Source organism: Molothrus aeneus, chromosome 4, assembly GCF_037042795.1.
Source record: "Molothrus aeneus isolate 106 chromosome 4, BPBGC_Maene_1.0, whole genome shotgun sequence".
Classification (NCBI taxonomy): domain Eukaryota; kingdom Metazoa; phylum Chordata; class Aves; order Passeriformes; family Icteridae; genus Molothrus; species Molothrus aeneus.
Window position 1 is genome coordinate 2,477,819 of NC_089649.1, and position 23,859 is coordinate 2,501,677.

The 23,859-nt window shown below is 40.1% G+C and overlaps 1 protein-coding gene across 14 annotated transcripts in view; it reads right to left on the bottom strand.

The window, feature by feature from the left end:
- CAMK2D (calcium/calmodulin dependent protein kinase II delta) overlaps window positions 1–23,859 on the bottom strand; it is a 121,029-nt gene that overhangs the window by 19,817 nt on the left and 77,353 nt on the right. For 3 of the 14 annotated variants that reach the window (XM_066549405.1, XM_066549404.1, XM_066549407.1), the window contains exons 8-17: window positions 18,785–18,887; window positions 15,200–15,283; window positions 14,096–14,190; window positions 13,703–13,825; window positions 12,953–13,036; window positions 12,243–12,285; window positions 8,473–8,510; window positions 6,886–6,918; window positions 2,997–3,056; window positions 1,356–1,397 (exon numbers count right to left, since the gene is read on the bottom strand). In XM_066549405.1, the coding sequence (XP_066405502.1) occupies window positions 1,356–1,397; window positions 2,997–3,056; window positions 6,886–6,918; window positions 8,473–8,510; window positions 12,243–12,285; window positions 12,953–13,036; window positions 13,703–13,825; window positions 14,096–14,190; window positions 15,200–15,283; window positions 18,785–18,887 (705 nt within the window). Of the gene's footprint in view, window positions 1–1,355; window positions 1,398–2,996; window positions 3,057–6,885; window positions 6,919–8,472; window positions 8,511–12,242; window positions 12,286–12,952; window positions 13,037–13,702; window positions 13,826–14,095; window positions 14,191–15,199; window positions 15,284–18,784; window positions 18,888–23,359; window positions 23,433–23,859 lie in introns of all 14 variants that reach the window. The other 11 variants (XM_066549409.1, XM_066549406.1, XM_066549408.1 and 8 more) reach the window with 11 other exon arrangements.

Sequence of the window (23,859 nt, forward strand, 5' to 3'; positions counted from 1 at the left end):
TTAGACATTCCACTCTACACAGATGTATCATGCTCCAGCACTTCAAAGATTAGATAAAGTACTTACAAATGAACAAAAACCTCACACAAATATGAGTTGTAAACACCATGCAAAGCTCACAGGGCAGATGTAGCCTCTAACACTGAAGCATCCACTCCAGTTGCCATACTACAAGGATTAGTCTTTCAGATAAATTTAGGAGGAACTCTCCACATTAAGGGGTTTGATTGTTTGCTGTGACCTTTTGGGACATTGAGTATCTCAGTTGTTGAGATAATGTAATAAAATCAAGTAGATGTAGTCATGCCAATATTTTATCTGGGTTTCTGGGCTTTAGTGGACTTCAGCGATAAAGATCAGCCTGCTGTTCAAACACAGGCTGCTGGTGGCCTATGAGTTTCAATTTGGGGAGCTCAAAGAGTAGTAACATGAAAACACAAGTTCTGTGTTGGACATATGCAGGGGACATAAAGGATTGGGACACACAAGCACAACACACACCATCAGCACTTCCATGCTTGAGGAATGGATGCATGCGTTATGTCGTCACTCAGATCCACTCCTTCTCTTATGAAATAACCACAGGGAGTTAAGACTAGATAAATGGGATGTGAATTAAATCAGCACTGCAAACAGTGAAATTCTTGTTGAAGCATAAATTCTTTTCAGGAAACCTAGGAACATTAACACATGGTATTTCCTGGCCCTTTTCAAGTCCATGCATGAAAAAAACAAAACAAAACATGTTTTAGGGATCAGCTGCCAGATGCAAACATCACAATACATAAGAAAAAGAAAAGAGCATGAAGAAAACATGTAAAAATCAAAAGACCTCTTTGTCACTTGAAATGTGAAATATTTTTGGAAACTGCCCAGTGATGTTATGGAAGAAAACCAAAGTCCTGTGCAAAGACACATCATGACACAGAGTATAAGCATGCTGAGAAACAGCAGATGGAATAAATGGAAATAACATCTTTGTCTGAGTGATGACTGCACGTAAAACTCGCCGGGATCATCTCACCACACTCTGAGAACAGCACTCTTAGGTTTCCCTTAGACTGCAGCATTTTTGGCTGAAATGAGAGAGACCCCCTGCTCCCCGGGCTGGGCTGCACAGGGCACTGAGCTCTGCCCATTGCTACCGACTCCCCCAAGAGCTTCAGGAGCTCAGAAGAGCAGGATGCACGCAGCAGATGGACATGGATGAAAACAGGCTTGAGAGACACTGGGTGTACAAACGCAGGAATGAGATTTTCCTTCACAAATTCTTGGAATGGCCCTACTGCGCTGAGGAATAGTGGATGGAAAGTGTGGTGTGGAAAAGCAAGATGGAGTTGATTCTTTCTGAATACCTTATTTCCATCAGGGTTGTGGATTACTGTAGTTTGGGGCTCCTGAGCAAGAACAAAATAAAGAGAGAAAGAGTTCCCATTGGTAAATACATTTTCATTGGTGTGAGGGAGTGCAAGAAGAGCCAGCTCACAAATGCTGAACACTGACAAGAGTTAAAACAAATGTTAACTGTCGTCAGAGGGTGAATCTGGATGTCTCTAACACAGATTTCCTCAACAGCAAGCCAGCAAAAAAGGCCATCTCACCTAATGCAGCAGCATGCAGAGACCTTATTCAGGACCGGGGTGTGCAGGGCTTTGAGAAGCTCTGGAGACCTGCAGAGGCACTTCTGGATGAGAGCAGGCCAAATGCTCTGTGGGCTTTCCTGTCTGAACCTGGACAGGCAGGGCAGTCACAAATCTTTAAGCCTTAATAACTTCTCCTTAATCATGTTTGCTTGTATTAGCATGAAGTGATCTAACTGAAATACAGTGGAATTGATAAGGATTAAGGATGACTACCCCTAGACACTACCGTGGTTTGGAATGTGTGGATTGCTCTCAACTCCTGCCTTGGTAGAGCTGCATAAAACCAAGTGTGAGAGATCTTTGTGCCATTTAAAAGTGTAATTTCCCCAAATGCTTTAACATTTTTAAAAAAAGGTTCAGTCATCTTTGAAATGGCAGCCAGCATGCTTTCAGCACGGGCCATTGGGCACTGCTCAGTCTGGGAACAGACTCCTGCATGCAACCTGCTGACTCGGCCTTAGGAAGAACTTACTGTATGCCTCAGTGCCAGCTGCTCAAAAAAATTGCAGAGGAAAAATGCTTCCAAATGTGTGTGAATTACCCCATTTTCGAAGTTTCATTTGTGCGTGGGAAACAACAAGTCACAACACGATGTATATTGGCACTGGCATTTACATTGGTGAGCCCTGTGATACAGAGGTGCCTTAGAAATAGGGCTATTAATAAAAGCCAGACTACAGTAAACATCCAGGAACATCACTTGGATTTGGAATATGCCCTTAGTAGAGCTTATTAATGAATAATGTCTCCTGCTGATTTAAATGGAAGAGAAACAAGCAATATGTTTAGCTCTAGATGCCTCTTGATCCCAGAGATGTCTTGCAAAGTCCTGCTGAGTTTCAGGAAATATGGAATGAAAATCTGAATAAGGTCTGTTTTATGGCAGTCTAGTAATAATCCCGTTAGCTCTCCTGGATGTCAACACTTTAACTAAGACAAAGCTGAGAAAATAATAGAGCTGGTTTTAAAAGATTTTGTTGGTGCAAAAGGTTAGCATTAGAAGGTGGCAACAGTCATCAGGCAAAGACTTAAGAGCAACACCAAGCGCATTCTACTCGCTTTCTGGCACAGCATGCAAAAAATTCAGCTACAGTTACAAATGCTATGACTCTACCGCATCCAGCTTCCATTTAACATTTTCTGTCAATAAACACGCTCTAATGGGTTTCCTCACAAAAAAAAGACAGCATAATTCAAACAAAAAAAGGGTTTTCCAAAACCTGTTTTTAGAAAGCAAACAGAGTAAATGCATGAAAAAGCAAAAAAGAGGAAAAAAAAAAAAAAAAAGGAAGAACAAACAAAAGGACAGTCAAAAACTTCCAGATAGCATGAGAAGGAAAATTCCAGGTATACCAGCGCCGGGGTAGGAATATTTTCCTTGGGGCTGGTTACCACGTTGGTTTTGTTGTTTATCTGTAGGTATGCAGAAAACAGAAACAGACAGGCCTTAGAACTCACGGTAGGCACCGTATCTATATCTCTGCACACAACATCTATAGACAGGTATCGGTATCTATAGATAGATATAGATATGGAAATAAAGAATACAGAAAGATGAACTTAGGAACTTGCAGGAACATGGACACTAACTCCAGAAGCTGGCTGGCAGCTCCTCCCCACGCGCTGCCAGAGCCCTGCACCAAGGTCTAGATAAGGGATGGATGAGTTGAGCTGAGACACTTAGCAGAGAGCCCTTAAGTAGCAGCTAAGCAGGTCTAAGAAGAATAAAGAACTAAAGTCCTAAATAAATAGTCACTGCCATTTCGTGACATGCAATGGTGTTGGTCATTGCACCCAATAGTTCTTTATTTCTAATGAATTATCCCTACCATAAATAACATTTGAGTATTTGTAGTGCTTCAAGAATCTGTAATTTGTTCTACTGGCTTCTGATTCCACTTTGGAATAAATGTGACTGAGGCTAGAACGAGACTTGTGCCCCTTGAGCTTTTGTGGTGCTATTTTTAGCAGAAAATCACTGGCAGCTTCTCAGTGCTGTTACTGTGACTTGGAAGCACCAGGTTTCCCACTATGGTACCTGTAGCCTTACTCCAGCCATCCGCACCTCTCTGTTTAACTTTACATATAGGTCCTTACAAGATCTCTTATGCTTGGCATAGTGCTACACCTTCTGGCTTTTATCTGTATAAAATATTAATTCAAATTAAACTGCTCAGCATGAAGTTTCAAAGTATCTGATCCTTTAAATCCATTTTTTAAGATTTAACTTTCATTAATACCATGGAGTATGGGAAGAACAGAAATACTAAAAATAATGTACTGAGCCACTTTTTACGTGCACTAAGAGGCAAGATTCAAGTATTGTCAAACTGGTTTGAAAGATGTATTTTTTCCTCTCTCAATAAAGAGGAAAATATATTATGTACATTTTGGTCATATCTAATTTTAACAAGGGTAGTCCAAAGCATCATGCAGAACTAGGTATATAGATACAGATGATCTGAAAAGACTTTAATCCAAAAAACCAAGTTCTACTGAACCTTCTAGTCATAGTACTTAGTAGTAAGTATGCAAAGCAAAACCAGAAATGCCTAAAATTGTTTTGTTAATAGATTTTCCTAAAAATGTAATTAACTTTATGGAAGGGAAAGAAATGAAATTCACAGACTCCATGTCCTCAGCACTTTATGATGATTATTTTACTTTGGGCCAGGCATGGCAGCTGACTTGTGGATTTCAGGAACTGAGCCTGCAGCTGAAGTGAATCTTAGGATACATTTAAATTATGGAAATGTCCACAGGATTTGTAGTAATGAATTACAGACTGCACATTTGCTAATTTTTAACCAGCATTTAACTGGCTTTAAAGAATATAAAGTAGTTTTGTTAGTTAATCAGGGAACATTATGTAGACACTAAATGTTATTTAATAATACTTGTGATAGATACTGTTTTCCCATATAGAATAAAAATAATTTTCTTTGATTTTAAAGCAAAGTTCATGATGCTCTACAGCAGGATGATGAGGAGCAGTTATTTTTTAAACAATGATCTTTCTGCAGAAATTGTCATTAAGAGAACATATGAGTCAGTATTGAAATGCAATTGATTATGCCCTGACTTGGCTTACTCATTGCCAAATAAATTTCATTTCTCTATGCACAATTACAGCTGTAAGCTGTAGGATTGTCTCAAGTCAGGATAGGGAGAGAACAAACACCTTTGTGTATAAAGTCTTCCACGGGGAGATTTAAGTATTGGCAAGTATTTTACTTACTTTGGTATTTATGGGATTCTGAGATGGACAGAACCCTGAACTCCTTACTCAGGAAAAAACTTTAAAGATAACCTCACCCATTTCAGTAAACGAAAGTTCTACTGGAGATCTGTAGAAGAGTGGGAACACAAACAAAGCTGCTTGACAGCAGACTAAACCTTCCAAGCAAGACAAAAATTGCATATGGAGTTGCATAATTACAGATTCATATTTTTGCGTCAGTGTAGTCATTGAGAGACTAGATTAAAAAGACCCTAGCAAAAAGCAAATGGACATAAACGAAAAACATAAGGAAAGAAATGAAGATTTCACCAGATTTCATACAGTCCTATTCAGTAGCAGCTTAATACAAAAACCCAAGTGGTATCCCAATGAGTGCTCTTGGTTGAACATATAAAGAAAACAGGCTAGTCAAAGTTCAATTCCAATTTTGCCTGAGTAAGGAGAGCAGGCTTTGGTCCATACTCCCTTGGTGAAAGCCCTATGAAAATAAACAATATTCATTACAGCTACTGCTGTAAACTGCAGGAAATCTATTCAAAACTTCTTCAGTGAGGTATTGAGAATCCAGCACTCATCAGGAAGAGAGAGAGAGAGAATGTGATTCAAAATACAGTTATTTCTTCCACGTAAACAGAACCTGGTAAAACCCTTTGAAACTTTGCAAGAAAACAGCAATAAGCTGTACATGTTTTCCCTCTCATAGAAAGAGACATTAATCTAGGAACACATGGTGCATCTTGCATGTATTTCTGACACCAAAGGGAAACCACTCCTAAAGGATTACAATATTGTCATATGAAACAGTTCCTTCAAAGCTGATTTGTGCTTAACCAGTGTTCTTCTGTTTGTTGCGAAGGACAATGTTTTATTGCTGCATCACTTGCCAAAAGTCACTTTGAGGTGTGACAGTAGTGCAGGGACAGACACACACGCACTCCAAACAGCTGGGCACAACTCTAGTATCCTGACTGGCCTTTTTTCCATAGAATATGAAAATATTTTACCAAATAAGGCCTGTATCTTGGGGCTTTATCTTTCACACAATACTTCTATACCAAAGACTTAACGCACACCTGAAGTTTGGGATCCTGGCAATAACCACACTGCACCTTCCCAGTGCCCCTCCTTTGGATGCTGTGGCTCCTGCTACTGGAATTCTACATTCACCCACGGAACAGAGGATTTACCTACAGAACTGCATGGCTGCTCACGCCTGACCAGCAGCTTTTGCTTCCCAAGGAGAGTTGGCTTCCCAGTGAAAGGTGTGGATGAGGGCCCTTTGCCTTCTCTCTGCTGGCAGCAGCAGCAGCAGGCAGAGCCCATCCTCATGAGCACCTCAAAGGTCACATTCAAAACCACCACCAACAGCAAGAGAGGAAGTTACCGTGTGGGGTCACGGAGCCCAAATGAACACAAGACTGGAGAATAGGTTGAGGAGGAAGGAAAGTTATTGAGACTGTCAGCTGGGACACCTTGGGACACAGCCCTGAGCTGCGGAGCAAGCTAGCTGGGAAACTAGTGTGGGAAGGCTGGGAAATTGGCTTTTTTTACTCCTGAGCATTTAGCATGGCATCTTGGGCTACAGTGACTCAATTAATGCAGTACCGTATCACTGTGCAACTTGTTTTGTGTTACATTTTACAATATTAATATTATTAGCTTTTGAAATAAGGAGGTTTTAAAAACAAAGAGAAGGCTGTTACAAGATTACTATTTTGTTACTATTCTTATTTACTAAGAACAGCTGCATTGGCTGATGTTACATCTACTTTTTTGGCTTTTTATGTCCCCAGGTTAAAAAAAAGTAAAGACTTGTTTGAAAGAATGGCTGAACAATTCACTGTGGATGGCATATAGCAACTGCAGGCTTAAAATTCACAAGGTTGTACTTTAAGGTCTTGCAGTTCTCACAGTAAGTTAACAAAGCTAAATGCAACTGTTTGATTTCTAAGTGTGAATGTTTCACAGGAGGAAAAAAAATCTGTCGATAAAGATCCTCACCATCATCTGAACACTCGAACTGGACTTCCTTTTCTGAATTGACCAGTCAGAGAGAAAGGAAAAGAAGAAAACGTGACTGGTTGGATTTGCAGTATCAATGCATGGAGTACAGTATATTTCTCTTTTGGCTTTTTTTTTTTTTTAATATGAAAAAGACAGCTACAGCTGTTGGAATGGGTGTAAAAATGCTACAGAATATCTCAATAACAGCATCTCAACAACAGCAACGACAAAAACAGACTTCCCCAGATGTACATTTACTCCCTTTGCTCCACATGACCATGCAGACTAACAGCAGATACATAACATGTGCTGAAAACCAAAGAACTGAATCCCAACAGGTGAAATTTAGGCAAAATTTTGGCAACAATTGTTTCCCATATTATAATTGAGATTGTGATAGAACAAACAGCATCGTAGACCTGTAGGAGGAATGATATTTAAAAAGGAAAACTGGTCAGAGAGAGTGCATAAATTTTATCTATTCCACAATGAAACATGGTCAGGGTTTTCCAGCAGTGATAGAATTGTTCCAAATGTGTGCTTCTCCATGCGACTGGGATCTCCACTGCTTGGCAGTGAGAAGCAATGCAGTGGTACTGTACTCATTTCTTTGTGGGTCAAGCTCGGGATTTTTTGATTGGCAAAGTGTATTTGTCAGACAGCAGGCACAAATATACTGTGAATGTGGTATTTAAGCAAGTATTTATAATGTTTGTTAAAGTAAGACATTAAGATTAAATAGAAAACTAAAATTCAGGTCAAAGACACCCTTCTGAATAAACACACAGAGCACAGAAAAATATCTTTTGAATCTTACAATGAAAGCTTGAAGCATTATGGCATTATATTAGTCTTTAAGAGTCCACTGAGAAAAAAAACCAAAATATGTTTTCTGCTGAATGGGTTTTGTTTTTTTTGTTTTTCCCCCCCCCCCCAGTATTTATGCAGAACTTTCATTTGTGAAGCATCTCTCCTCCTGCAAGGTCTGGTGACGTGAGAACAGGAGCTCTAAATCATGTACGAAAGCTGCCAAAATGTTCCCTTCTTAGCAAGGTCTCTTAGTCAGGATGAGCTGATCTGAGACAGTAAACCCCTCAAGTTCTGCCAAATATAGCAAGTACATCTGGCAGAACACACCTCATGTGGAGCCAAGCCTACACGTACACTTTTGGTCTTCCACCAAATCTAATGCAAAGTCAAGGGGGAAACAAAGAGGCAACAGAGCTGCACATAAACAGTGATGCCTAAAAAGCCCACCACCAAACCATTATTTACAAGTTAACTGATAATTCTGTGTTATTAATTACATAATCATTGTTCATTAAAAAATCAAGAAAAAGCATTTTCTCCAGTAGTTTTCTATCTTCTGCTTACTTAATGCCGGCTTTTCGAGTATTTGTTTTATTTCATTTCTAAGCCTCAGCTACTAACTTGAACCACTCCAAATAGCTAGTGAGAGGCACTTACTAACAGAATCTATGAAGGAAAGAAATAGCAATAATCAATTCTAAAACCTGGCAGAAGTTACAGACAGATGGAGACTAAGAATCTATCTTGGAAATAGAAATCAGGTGTTTAACTTACCTTAACTCCATCCGGCTTTTTCAGTAAACTCTTGGCTGCTGTAAAACAAGACAATTTCAGTGTCAGGTGGTTCTCCTGAGGTCACCCAGCTGTGCAGCAAACCCCCAGTGCCTCCCTGCTCCAGGTATGTCCTCAGCTTTTATTTCCTCCTTTTGTTTCTCTGAGCATGGGGAATGAAATCTTTAGGAAATCACCAGTCCTTAGGATTATCAAACATCTCTTTTTCCATTGACTAAAGCTGTAGATTGACTGTACTTCTACAAGGAGAGAGCTCCTTGCGTGGCAGAGAGGAAATGGAAGCAGGGTGAGCGTAAAAGCAGCAGCTTTGGCTACAGCCATTTCCACAACTGCAATATATTCCTATTGGATGATAGGAAGAGTTTGATAAGATTGTGAAAAGGTATTTTTCTAATGGCAGGGACTTGGACCAGGTGTCTGCAGAGCCCACTGGTATCTCAGTGATGGTACCAATAAACATAATGCCCCTCTGTCATTCCCACCATGACAGCATCAGCCTCCTTGCATGAAAGGGCAGCACAGTTGCAAGGAGGAAAGGAAGAATGATTTGCCAGCTGTTTCCGAGGGTTGCTGCCTGTGAGGCAATAATAACAAATTCTAGGCTTTGCTTCAGCTCCTAATGAAGAAAACATGCTATTTTCTGAATCATGTTGCACACTGATCAAATTTCTTCAAAATTTCATTTGCCATAATGTTATTCACGTGCCAGACTTTGAATTCCACCACTTAAAACTGGCATCAAATAATCTGGATTTATTAAATTTGGAAGGCTAACGTGCAAGCAAGCACAGCCCAGCTCTGAACCTGAAAACATTCACAGCAGAAATACATGCTGGCTGACCTACCAAATCCATATAAACTATTCACTAAAGCGTAAATGCTTCCTGAATCACTGCCAAAGACTTGAAGAATAATAAATTACACAACAAGCCTGCTGTTATTGGGGTTTTATTGTTGTTTATGACCCAATCTTCCCATCAGAAAGTGCTCCACAGCTCAGGTCAGAAGAAATTGCTGTTCTATATGTAGGGAAGACAGTCCCAACATGGAGCTCCCATCGTTACTGGCATTCTTATCTTAACAAAACCCCCAAAACTCCAAATCAGTTGGACCTCACATGCCCAAGGCTGCTCAGGCTGGCTGAGGATGTGGGAGTTACTAAGTATCTGGTTTATCTTTAAAGCTAATTCTTGTAATCGTGGCTTATTTTTGAGATACATCTGCATTAAGTGCTCATTTTACAGCACAGAAAATGTAGAATCACCTCAGCAACTGTACAGGAATATCTAATGTCCACTATTGTGTTGTTTACATGAAATAAACCCTGCAAAGTGAAGCCAGGCTGATGTTTCTAACTTCATTAATATATCAGCCCTCCAAGTGCAGTTTAATAACTATGGACATCAGCCAATGCTACCATTAGACCTCCCACACAGCCACATCTTACAGCTAAAATGAACAAAAATAAATTGGCCTGTATTGTGCAGCAGTAGCACTGCATGTTTTCATTTAAAGAAACATGAATGTAAATATTGAAACCAAATTGTTCTCCACATACTTTGGAGATTGGACACTCCCTGAGGCAATGTGTGCTTTCAGGACCTGAGGCAAGAGTGCCTTAGATTTTACATTACCACAAATATTGTGGGCACTCCATTACCTTCAGGAATTTATTTAGGGAAAGCAATGGGAACGAGATATTTCTGAAACCTAAGGACAAAAAAACCCAGAAGTTAATAGCTTTCAAAGCCTGTTTTACACTCTTAGCCCTTATAAAAATATGGGCAAACATAAATTAATTCTTACAGACTGCTGTAGGTCCTTTCACTAAATTTGTGCATGAAATTTCTGAGTTCTTTTGATGCTTGCCAAAGACTATATGTTCTATGTAAACAGGTAAATGAGAGGCACTAAAATGGGGGCACCACAAGCAATAACACTGAGTATTTATTGTGTCCCTCGGAGTGTGCCCAGCATGGATTGCTACACATCCCACCACTCTGCTGGGTTTGGCTGCAATGGATTTTAAATACTATTTGGATTCATCTTTCTTTAATTACAGATACTGCACAGAAATCAAATATTTCAAGAATTTGCAGGAGCAAAGCAATCAGCATCTTCTAAATTAAGCCCACAATGAGAGATTTCTTGCAACTACAAGCAAGAGCTAAAAATAAAACCTAAGGCAGTGCTACTAGGCCAGAAAGCAGACTGGAAACAAATGGTTTGTGACAGCATGGAGAAATTAAAGTGATTGAGGACAAACAGCAGCTTGGATTGAGAAGAGAAAAAAGATGTTCCTTTCACGTGCTGAGGATCTTACCTCACAAGAAATACACATTCCACATAAAAGGAAGAAAAAAAAGGAAAGTAAAACACTTTTATAACCACATCATTATGGACAAATGACCTTCATAAGCATGTTTTGCAATGAAATAAAGAAACTGAAAAAATAAAATGTCATCAAGAAAAAACACAGGTGGCTATGGTGTAAAACAAGAGATGTCAGGTGAAAAAACCAAAAAAAGCCAAAAAACCTGTTTGCTTTTCATGCTGAAGTACTGTTTAAAACTACTTCAGCATTTTTGGTTCGTGGAAGTTGAATTTGATCCTTACATATATAGACAGTGACAGTTATGAAAAGGGATGAGGAATGATTTGTTTGTTTGATATTTAACAGTAATTCATTTTTACAAAAAGGACAGCCTACACCTTCCCACTTTTAAATTAATTGGCAGACACTGGAATTCATTAAGCACTAACTCAAGGTAATTTAGATAAATGTGGTCCTCTGTGTATAGGTGTGTACTAAAGAAGGGAACTTAACTAAGAAAGAAATTGTATTTCAAGTACTATGCAAATTGAACAAGTTGTTCTTGCATTTGTGATTATGTAATGTTTTTGGATGAGTCAGTGCTTATTCTTATTCGAAACATGCCCAGAGCACTATCATGTTTTTGTCTGTAAAGTAATTTATGTTACACTCCAATAGTTACATCACAGAGTAGGAGGATATGTAAAATTACTGATTTTTAAATCTGGTGTTCTGTTTCACTATTCACTAGAAATCTCAAATGGCAAAATGAAAAATTCAACACAGCATCAATATTCTGGCAATTCTACTACTTTGGACAATTCTAAATCTGCTAAGAGCAATTTTAGCTTTTGCTATTAGAGCTTGTTTAGTGTAAGATCTAAATCTCCAGAGCCATCAGGACAAAACTGTTTCATGAAGAGGAAAGAACTCTTCTTACACCAGCTAGGCACTGCTGGGCATTAGAAAGAAAATGGGGACTCATTTTACCACATTTCTTACTCCTTAGCAAAGCAATAAAGAGATGAATGTGTACTGACGATATTTTTAATGCAGGATGCAACAGAATAATGGAATGGCTTTTCACATATATAAAAATACATAAGCTCAAAATGTTGTTTGGTGATACTTGTGCATGTGGAGCTACATGCATAACTTTCAATTTGCCTGCACCAAAATAGGCACGAAAATGCCACCTGTCTTTGACAGGTAACAATCAAAAAACAGGGAAGGAGCTCAAATTCTACAGAAAATTCAGATTGTCACCTGTAAGAGAATTTCTTTGGCCCAAAGAGATTAAATTCTTGTTTGCTTCATCACAGGAAATAACATGATATATATTACACTTAGAGACTTCTGAATGAGTCCTAATTAGACCTCAGCCTTCACAGACATTAAAATATAAAGACTGCATCAATCTGGAGCTCAATGAACATACCTGAGAAATTTCTGGTAGCCAGCATTGTTGTCAAAATGGCCCCCTGTGTACACACACATTTTCTCAAATTAGCATCACACATATGTAAAACTCCTAATGCCAACACAACAAAAAGGAAAATACACGAGTAAATGGCACTAATTACTGAATTAACCCTGAGAGAATGGATTATCTGTACACTTCCTCTCATATGCCATGTCATGAGTGCATAAATCATAATTTAATCTTAATTACACACCTATCAGCAATCTTGATATCCAAATATTTACCAACTGTCAGTATGTAATGCACAAGCCAGGAGTATTCAGAGGCTCAGCAATTATTCAAAATACATAGATTAACATGAAAGAGACTTTACTATTGTTCTTAGATTCTTTTTTTAGGGAGGAATAGGAGCTTATTTGTAATGTACACATTAGACAAGTTCACATCTGCAAAGTTATCATATCTGGCCAAGAAAAAACAAAGCATAGTTCAGAAGAATAACCTTAAGGATTTTCCTTCAAGAGCATACCTTTAGTTTGTATAAATACAGAGGATTATTATAGTTTTGAATTATAATTAAAGCCAAATTCTATTCGCTTTCATGGAAATTTTAAGATCTTCAAGCCAAAAGCTGATCTTCTATCAATAGGTCATTTAAGAATAATATCTAGAAAACATCTGCACAGAGACCATTTGTTTTGCACAAGCAAAGTTTTTTTTCTTACCTTTAGTTTTCTTCTTGCATTGAATTTCTTCAAGCAATCTACAGTCTCTTGTCTGTGCATCATAGAGGCAACAGTAGAACGTTGCTGAGAGAAGAAGAAAATAATTATTTTAAGGCACCCAGCCAGCTGTTTATGGTTTGTCTACTCTACAACACACATATTACAACCCATGGTCCCCACCTTGGGCCTTTAATTTCTACCTTGTCTGACTAACCCATTGTGTTCCTTTTACTCAGCCTTTTCCATGTGTAAAGTCCACTTGAAAAGTCTTGGTGTGGAATATACTGAGAACAGAGAAAAGTCCTGGATCCAGGAACAGCCAGGCCTCTGCTACCTGCAAACTGACTTTTCACAAGTCCCTTATTTCCCTGCCTGCACATTTCATCTTTATCTGAATGATTTCAGGGAAATGAAGATGCAAAGCATTATCTAACTCAAAGTTACTTTCCTGCACTTTCTTCTCAATGAGAATTTAAAATAACACTCTAATTTTCGCAGGGAACATTCTGCACAACACAGTCAAGGCAAAGGAGATAAATTTGCAAAAATCTTACCCCAAGCTGAGATCTCTATAAATACAGACCACTATTGATCATATCTGTGTAATTGTAATTTAACAATTTATAGTTACACAGCTGCATGAACAAGAACAGAAGTTCTTCTCTAAACACAGTCAGTACTTCATGCGGAAGCAAACCATAAACCATTTGTCTGCCAAGTGATCATGTTGAACCTGTGGAAATTACTTACACAGATCCATGGATGCTTTAGTGCTTCTGATGCTGTGATACGTTTTGCTGGGTTGATGGTGAGCATTTTATTGATAAGGTCTTTTGCTTCGGGAGTCACTGTGTCCCATTCTGGTGAGGGGAACTTCAGAAAAAAATACACACATATGTATATTGTCTTGTACAATCTTTACACAATTTTACGTAAGGGATCCACTGCTGGATTCAAGAGCTTAAAAATTATAAGGCTCTGCCTTTACCTCATCATCATTTATAAACAACCAACATCTTGTCTGTCTAACATAATATGATTAGATGATGTTGCAGAATTCATATGCCACCACCTCATCAGTTCTTAGCTTTTCCCTCTAGGAAACAATTACAAATAACTGAACAGATAGAGTATGGAACATACGTCATAAGCACCAGCCTTGATCTGCTGGTAAAGCCTGTGCTGGTCTTCATCCCAGAAGGGAGGGTATCCCACCAGGAGGATGTACAGAATGACTCCTGCAGAAAATTCACACCAGTGTTAAGGAACAAACTGCAGAAATGAATTTTGCACCTAACAACCATGTAAAACAAAAGGCTCGTGAGCATCATCCCAGCCACTGGGATGGGAGAAATACTGCCCCTTCAGGCTGGGGAAAACAGTAGAAGTGGGGTTGACAAGGTAACCTCTTAGGGAAACCATGGGCAATAATGAGCATTTGACAACATCAGATTAGGAACATTGGAAATGTTTATCTAGCTGGAGAAATAACATTTCGTGATTCTGGATCTTCTAGGAAAATGCATTCTTATGGCTCTATCATGGCTTATGCTGGTGTCTGAAAGATTCTGTATAACTATTCTCATGCAAAGCAAATTTGGGAAACTGAAATTTCTCTGTATTTGGTCAATAGGAAATTGAAAAGACCACCTGCTAGTCTGACAGAGATGATGCCCTCTGACTGACTGAAGAAAAGTGTTTTCATAGATAAACCACACACTAAGTGTGGGTAGAAGTGAAATAAGGAAACCAGCCCCTGTTCTCAGCTGGGGAGCTGCCACTTGCCAGTGCCTCAGAAGGCAATTTTGAGAAGTGGATGATAAAGCAATTGCTCTGTCCTCCAGTTCAGAAAACATTTAATTTTGTGGTTTATACCTCCAGATGGGATATATTGGTCAGACCAAATTTTAGGCTCCTTGTGAACCAAAACTAAATGTCCAGATCACAGTATGAACTGGTGTGTTTACTAACTAATGAGGCACCATACACCTGTTCTTTGACTACTCTTTCAAAGTGTGTTGTGTAGGCATGGCCAAGAATGCCATGATAACAGAACTTAGTAAATAATTTTTTTAAAAAGAAGCTTGTAGGGTAACAAAAATTCCAATGACCTCTGCTAGAAATTAATACTGAATTTTTATTAAAAACCTATTTTCTGATGCACAATATCAGGTAGCCTGGATATAATTTCTGACCCTTAAGACATTTTACAGTGAACTGAATATGACTTTCAGAACAACTTCTTACCACATGCCCACATATCCACAGGTTTTCCATAAGGATCTTTTCGTAACACTTCTGGAGAAAGATATCCTGGAGTACCAGCAAAGCCTGTCAAAAGGCAAGGCAACTCTGGTCAAAACCTGTATGTGCTCTGCAAAAAGTAAGCAGAGGGGCAGCTACTATACCCTATATGTATGTAGCCACTGTACCCTATTTGTAAGTAGATATAGGTTGCACAAAATTAGAGCTACATCTAATCTGATCTTTCCACTGCAGAACTCATTTCTGCCAAGTCATTACACTTCTGGAAACCTCTTAAGAAAAGTTTACAGGAAGCTTCTCTGAAGCAATCTGGCCTTTAAAATTTATATGTTCTTCATCCTTTATTCATTACCAGCAGTGCTGCCTCTCTGAGCAGAACTGCAAAAAGTAGGTATAAACATTACTTTTCTTAGAACACTGTAACAGATAAAAACTTAATGACCATTAACAGTCTGCACTATTTCAGTGAGTACTCTGCTCTTTCAGGCATCTTGGCCTAAAATAAATGCTTGGGAATTCCTGAGAGGTGAGAATTTGGTGGTTTTCATGAAGGACCACATGCCATTTGTGCACTATCACCCTGGATTCCACAAAACTCATGAGAGACAGTGATAACATATAAAGTGTACAACTACAGAAAAAAAAAGCCTTTGCCCTGCAGTCACCAATTACTTGGGAGTGGGAGGAGGAAATGAAGGAACATACTTTGTGAATTCTACTGAGAAAAGAACTAAAATATGGTCATGAAAAATAAGCTTGTTTTTTGCAGGCTCCTGATATGGAAGCTATGAATTGTTAAGGAGTACTATCACACAGGAAACACATCTTAAGCTCCTTAGAGAAGCTGAAAAATAGATGTTCTGAGTAGCTTTAAATAGAGTGCTGTTTCATATCTCTTCTTGGGTGCAGTGCTCATTTGAAAGGGGAAGCAAAGTCATCTTGAGTTTAAAACTTACCACAGCTCAATGAACATTACTATGCAAGATTTGAAAATAAACTCTAAAGCAAATATAAGTATAGCACTTAGCTAACCTTATCTCTCAATGAAGAAACCAAATAGATCTAAACTGAAATAATTAGTACAGTTTTAGTACACAGAACCACAGAATGGTTTGGATTGAAAGGACCTTAAAAATCATCTTGTTCCAGCCCCCTGCCATGGGCAGGGACACCTCCCACTAGACCAGGTTGCTCCAAACCTTGTCCCTGGCCTTGGACACTTCCAGGGATGGGGCAGTAACAGCTTCTCTGGGCAACCTGTGCCAGGGCCTCACCACCCTCACAGGGAACAATTTGTTCCTATTATCTGATCTAAACCTACTCTTTCAGTTTCAAGTGATTCCTACTTGTCCTGTCACTACATCCTCTAGTAAAATAATCTCTCCTCAGTATTCTGAGTGGTTTAGAGCAGCACACACAGAAGAGTACACAGCCCTGATTTTGGTTTTAAAAAAACCAACAAAAACACAAGGAAGCAGGTAACTGTCATATATCAGGTTATTTTGTAACTGCTCAGAGGGACCCCCAAACAAGTGTGTATTTTTCAGAAAAGTTTTGCTGCTTGTATTAACTCCATTAGCTAAAGCAATTTGCAAAGCTGGAAACTGTGACTTTGCAGTACCTAGAAGAGATTGCAACTCCTTGTACTCCTAAACTCGTATGATTTCTCCAAGCATCCAGAGGGCCAAGACAAAATCCGTTCTTTGTTGAGCTCAACCTGCCCTACACCTCTCCAGTACATTAAGCATCTGCTAAAGAGGGTGGCAGGTTTCAACTAAACCCCGTCAGGCTTTCTACAAATAGGCAAGGAACAAGTTTGTTTTGCAAATGTGCAAACCAGGAAAGTATTCCCTGTATTCAAACACAGTTTGAAAGTATTCCCTGTATTCAAACACAGAGTTCAAGCCAGTTTCCTGCTGAGGCACAGCCATGGTTCAAGCAGAAAAGAGACCACCACACCAGAGGACTACACCAGAATAAGGAGAGAAAAAAAAAGAAAAAAATAAAGAAGAGCATACTGATGCAGAGCTATAATTAGAATCAGAGCACACCATGAGTCACTAAGAGCTGCAGAATCCAGTAGAAAGCAGAAAAATCTTATGAAAGAAAGTGAGAAAAAGTTCCAAATGCCCAGTCCACTGGAGTTCATGTTCTGCCCTGCTAACACACTCCTAAAGCTGAAGCCAGGCACTCAGACCACTCTGGAAACGTTCTGCAGAGCAAGTTCCAAAAAATGTACAGAACCCACTTACCTTATTGACTAATACAGTTTTTAAAATAAAGACCCCCTTCAGGCTACTTGCTTTTCATTACCTTCTTAACTCCTCCTTACACGTATATTTTAAAGACATTCTGTTCCCTTCTCCCAAGTCCTCATGATGCTATGAGTCTAAACCAAGCATTTCACAAGAACCAAATGACAGAAAAAAACCCAAAGTCCAAGATTTTCCAGGGCATTGCAACCTCCTCTGCATCACCTGCAGGTACACTATGTACAGAAAACAGTCCTGAAGTCAACTTCAATCTGCTGATTTTTTCTTGAGATGCTTCCTGTTTACCTGATGCTTTTGTCATTGTAACAAACCACTTGTGTTTTGCCTTGTTTCTATTCCACTCCTTTTGCACTGGTCTGTTTGTTGATGTGCAAGAGCAATCTCCTCTGTCTTTTGTGGATTACTGAAATCCATTTATAAAAAGGCTGGATTTAAAACAACAGGCTGGCTTATAAAGCTGCCAACATATGTCCAATGGCACTGCCTGTGCATCTACATGTACTTACAGCTGTGAACACTCAACCTCCCAACTCATTGCCCAGGAAAACTTTTCTGCCTCTGTTCCAAGCCTCCAAGCACTTTGTTACATTGAAAACTGCACTTTCTAGCTCCTCTAAGGGAGAATAGGCAGCTGCTATAAATATTTTATTCTGTATGTTTTTCCATCTGGGATTTATAATAAATTTTTCCCCATGCTTCATATCTGTTCAAAGAGGGTGGTACGTGAGACATGTGTATCACAATTGTACATGCACTATTGTTTAAAATTACCAGTATTAAACATTTTCCACCATTCTCCTTGAGGCATCTATTAACTGTAACAAGTAATCTGTAATTAGTGTCTGGCTACAGCCTCAGGTGCTCAATCCCTCCTATTTTCCCCTTCATTGAAGTCACATCCCAAAGTGCTTCAGAATCAATTTTTCAGGTGTTTCCAGCTGACAGAGACCTGTTCAGACAAAATGTTCTGATACAGGTACACTCAGCAGTATTACCCTACTGCCTTATTCCTCAGTCATCTGAGGGGAAACCACCAGTCTCCCTCCCAGGTTCTACACCCCTATTTTCTGCCTATAGTTACTCAGGAGAAAGTGGGAGAAAAGGGGTTCTGTGCACCTCAGTCAGATTTACAGGCTGATGGAAGGTAGCACAAGCTAGGAATCAGGAAATCCAGGTTTTCCAGGGTCAAAGAGTCACACAGCTATATGTTCTACTCTGGAGTGAGAATGGGGCAGCTGGGGAGGCTTAACCACTATGCTGAATAAATGGTGAGGGAAAAATGGTATTTACTTACCAAACCAAGCCTGTTGTTCTCCCTGGACTTCTATAGCCAATCCAAAGTCTGCCAGTTTGACTGCCGCTCCCTTGGATTTGCTAGCTAGAAGTAAGTTCTCAGGCTTTATTCAGAGAGAGAAAACAATTGAAACAAAAAGATAAGTAAATATATTTTAGACAGTACTCTGGAAAAGAACAAATACTTAGAGGAGTGAAAAAGAGAAGAAACCCATGAGTTTTTTCCATGAAATTGCAAAATTTGCACTTCCCATTCCTATCTGGAAAGAATTACCAGGCCTGTAACCAGCCTTCATGAGCTCTTAGCAAGACTAAGGACAGGGTGAAGAAGAGAGCCAGAAGGGGCATATGGAGCTGTGACACCTGCTGTGTGACAAGGCAGCTCAGAGATTCCCAAGAGCTTGTTACTGGAAAAATGGGCCAGCAGACTCCCAAAGGACAGGGACTCATTGATGACTAGTCCAGCCCATGGAGTTTGCAGGATCAGGCATCTACAGCTGTCAAACAGAAATGTTTTGCATGACATCCCAACAATGACAGCCTCGTGATTGTATTCAGAAGGCAGGTGTATTTACATCGCAAATCTTTCAGCAAAACCAGCACACCCACGTTTGTGCCTGCAGAGAACCTTTACAAATAACCACGTTAGTTAGTGAGAGTTCCCACCTTGCTTTTGTTCTGTAGGGTATATGTTGGTCACATCTGAAATGAAATGCTATGGTACACTCACACAATTAAAAGTAAAGGATTTGAACAGAACAATTGTGTTCATTCTACTGTTCATAATGAATCCTTTTAACTCCAGTTAGCAAATACATCAAATGTAAATTGTCCAAAGACAACTTTATTGTATGAATGTTTGCTTTAAAAATACAACTAAAAAAGTACTGAAATAATCAACAGATTATTTCAGAGAACTGTGACCCTCAAAGCATTTTCTTGCCACATGTGTCTTTCCAATGCTCATGGTTTTTAACAAAGGTTTTGTTCTACATTTACAAAATAACAAAACCTCACTTTCACAGGTATTGCTGTGACTCCTTAGAAGAAATTTCTGCAGTGGTCTGTGACAAGGGACTTCACTATGGCCAGGCTGGTGCTGGGGCCCCAATCCTGCAAACTCTTTGATGTGTATTCCAGGTTGAACCCAGGAGCAATCATATCACTTCCAAGGTACTATTTATGTGATGGCAGTTAATCCCACACATGTACTGAGGCTGGAAACAATTAAGATCATAAGCCTCTTTCAGCAAAGCCTATCTTTAATACATGTCAGGTATCCAGCAAAATATGCTTGAGCCTAAGTAAGACCTCAGCCACGGTGATACTTCTATTAATTAACACTACAAGGGGCCCTAACAAACTCTTTAGTCTAAAGGTGGCTTTTTCCCCTCTCACTAAAGGAACATCTTTTCTGTCCTCTCACTCATCGCTTTGTCGCTGTGTCATAGACTAGACAATATTAAAAAACTTTCATCAATAGTTATTGATGAATCTTCTATTTTCACAGTTTTAAAAATTGAGATGAAGGGCCCTCAGAACAAAACACAATCTCTACATTCACTTAAATTATCAGTAACCACCCCAGCTACATTATATGAAACAGTGAGTGCATAGCTGAGGACTCTTCTCTAGTTTAATCAATGCAATGTCACACTCCTTGCCATTTAACAACACTAATTTCAACACACAGTCACATAGTTCTGCAAGGTTTCCCCTCATTCACAGTAATTGATTCCTGGAATGCTGTTCTTGTATAAACCTCTTAAAGCAGCGGATGATCCTATTTGGTTGTGACCTTCAGGCAAGCCAAAAGCAGTGAAAAGCCTCATCCTTTTGGATGAAATACAAGCACTACCCCACCGAGCACATACCGCTTTCCCAAAAAGTGATTTTGTTCAAAACTGGTTTTGTGTTTTCTGATGCTGGTTTGGTTTTTAGTTGGCTTTTTCAGTTTATGGTTTCCTCTTGGGATTTTTTTTTTAATTCCATTGCATGTCTCTTCTCTGCAGAAGTACACTTTAACAGATGAGTATGTTCCACCAGAATTCCTGACTTACTCCCATGCCAAAGACAACAGCCTTTTGGGCCATGCCAAGTGGGACTGTGTGCTTAACCAACATGCAGCAGCCGTTTGAGGCTGGCCAGAGGCATGTGGGTGATTACCATGCATTAACTGGGAATGAGTGCAATTACTTGGGAAACATTAACAGCACCGTGCAGGACTCGCTCCTGGATTCATGGTGTCACCTTGTGCTCCCCAGCGATGGGCAGCAGCCAAGCATGCACAATGGCACTGTTAACTGCTAAAATTACTTACAAATAAATTAACATGATTTATGCCATGCTTTCCCAGAGGTCTTTAATCCTTAAGATACCAAGTATTTAAGGCTCTGTGTATTTTTCCTTGAATATACCTAAAGCAGCCACTCTTTGGTGGAAGGTAAGAGGGTCGTAACCACAAAATCACAGAAGTTTCACAAAAGCAGGAAGGCTATGGCCTGACAAGAACTGGAATTCCTACCTGGAAGTGCACTTTTGCTAGCTGGTAAAGCTAAGTTAATTTTTTTCTGGGTCTAAGATCCACCACCATTCTACTTACACCAGTGATTACAAACAGAGCAGCAACAAGAACTTCTGCAGGTCATAAGAGGCTGCAAAAGCTCCTCTCTGTTTGCTACTAAATCAGCCTAGAAGGAAAGTTAAATAAAACGGGATCATCCAAAATCTCCTCACCCCCAAGCATGCCATCATATTGTGGACTGAGTTATTGGAAAAAAATCCATCAAGTTTTGCAATTTAAGGATCCATGCCAGCCCATAAGCACCTTCCACATCTTGCTGTTCTGCTCCTGGCATCTTCTTTTCAGCACATGGCGTTCTGCTCGGATTTCACCACAGTCTTTCATTTAATTCTTTGGGTTTTTTGGCTTTTGCCACAAAGCTGTAACTGAAGAAGGATGGTTTTCTGCTTCCTCAAGTTTTCACTTTTCCAAATGAAACCGGGCACTACAGCTTGGCAGAAACACTTTTTCTCACACTGTTTTTTCAATTCATCTTGGATTTGTCAGAATAAGAAACCCACGCATGGTCGGGAGCAGGCAACAGCTGGATTTAATGCGTTCCCAAAGAAAAAGTTGTTTTGTGTGAATGTATGAAAAGTAATAGAAAGCATCCCTTATTCCATCAGCTTGCATAGCTACAATCCTGGCTTTTAAAACTCCTTTTGATGCCAGAAGCATAGGACTGCATGTACAGTGTGGACAAGAACCACTGGAGCAGTTGGACAAATTTGACATCGTTCCCTTTAAACTCATTCCACGTTACCCAGCTGTCATGCAAGATTTACAAATGGGACAGAGATTTGTCAGTCTCCTGTTGTACAAATGTGACAAAGGAAAATCCAGAAGTGCATAATGAGTAAAAAATTTGGGGTCTACATCTTCAAAACTCACCCTGCTCTCTGAGCTTTTGGAGCAAACCCCTTTGTGTTCCCTTATGACAATGACATGGACCTTATAAAGTCAGACAAGAACAGGTTTTTTTGGGAGTAAAAGTTGCCAAGAAAGGCGACAGCATTCTGATTCCAACATTATTATTCATTATAACCACTAGAAACTCTTATCTGAGGAGGAAATTTCTGCTCCTCAGAATTAATTCAGAAAAAAACTGAAGCCCAAGAATCCGTGCCACAAGGGATTAGCGTGTTTTGCTGCCTTAGCGTGCACACCATTTTTTCTCTGCCTCATGAAGGATCGACAGTGCAGACTTCCATTTGATTTCAAAATAAACCATCTTCTTTTCCTTGAGGATCATGAAGCTCAAGTGTCCAAAAGGCAAACTTACTATGAGTTCTGGGACAGCCTTCTCTCTTGGAGCCTCACAATAAAAGAAAATTATCTAGACTTGCTTCTTTCCTTGCCAACATATTTTAAAGGCAGAGAGCATTCCTCCAGTAGATGCCTCTAGTCATTTGGATATGTACACAGTTAAAAAAGAGGGAATGCTCTCTCAGCACAGAGTTATCTTCAGGAAGGTTTCTATCCCAATATTAAAGCTCATCTAGAAGGAACTGGACTCCTCAGGTGAGTGTGGTGAGAGCACTGTAGAAATTCCTGTTTTTTAAAGATGTTTTGTTGCCCAGTCATCATTTGCAGGAGAGAGAGGTCTCTGTACCAGCGATCCCAGAGCAGCTGGCCTTCTGTCACTATAAAATGCACAGCATGCAAAGGCTACTGTGCTTCCCAAAAGCACTATCGATTCTGCTGATGAGACATGGGAAGTTGCCCTCATGCCCTGTCCCAAAAGCTCTGGATGACAGAAGACCATGTATTCAACAAATACACACAGTATTGTTCTCCCTGTACTGCCGGGTGCTGGACAGCCAGGTACTGGCCAGCCTCAAGCAGATTCCCTCTGGTGAGTATGAGCTTGTTGTTGCATGTAGGTGAAGCCAAGTTAAAAACAAATGAACCGAGGGGAAAAGCAAAAAGAGGGAAGCATTTACATTTCGGCTGCTGGCGGCCCTGTGGGGCAGGGATGCTGCTCCGGAAGGGCGGCGGGACAGCAGCACTCACCTTGAGGTCGCGATGGACCACGCCCATCTGATGGCAGTGCAGCACGGCCTCCAGGATCTGCTGAATGCAATGACTGCATGCAAACACCATGGGCGCCCGTTAGTTCCAGCAGCAGGCAGCGGGGCGGCGGCCGAGGGCGCGGCCGGGGTGGCTGCGCTCCGGCCCGGCCTCCCCTGCCCTGCCCCGCTCGGAGCACCACGGCCTCAGGCTCCGCGGCGCGGGGCTGCCCACACACACAGGCGGCGGGGCGGCTGCCTTGGCTTCGCTTGGAAATTAACACCAATGCCTTTTTAAACGGTAATTTTTAAAAGGAACAAATTTTGCCACTAATTCAAGGTCTTATTAAATATTTGGCATCCTCTGTGCTTTTCCCTCCTGGCTTACTCAAAGCCTTCACACAGGCATTGAAGAATTGTAGAAGTTTCCAAAAAATTAGGTTAGAAATGGCAGCGACCATGGAGGTGGTCCCCAAGCCCCTCCAAACCAGGTATTCCAGGTCA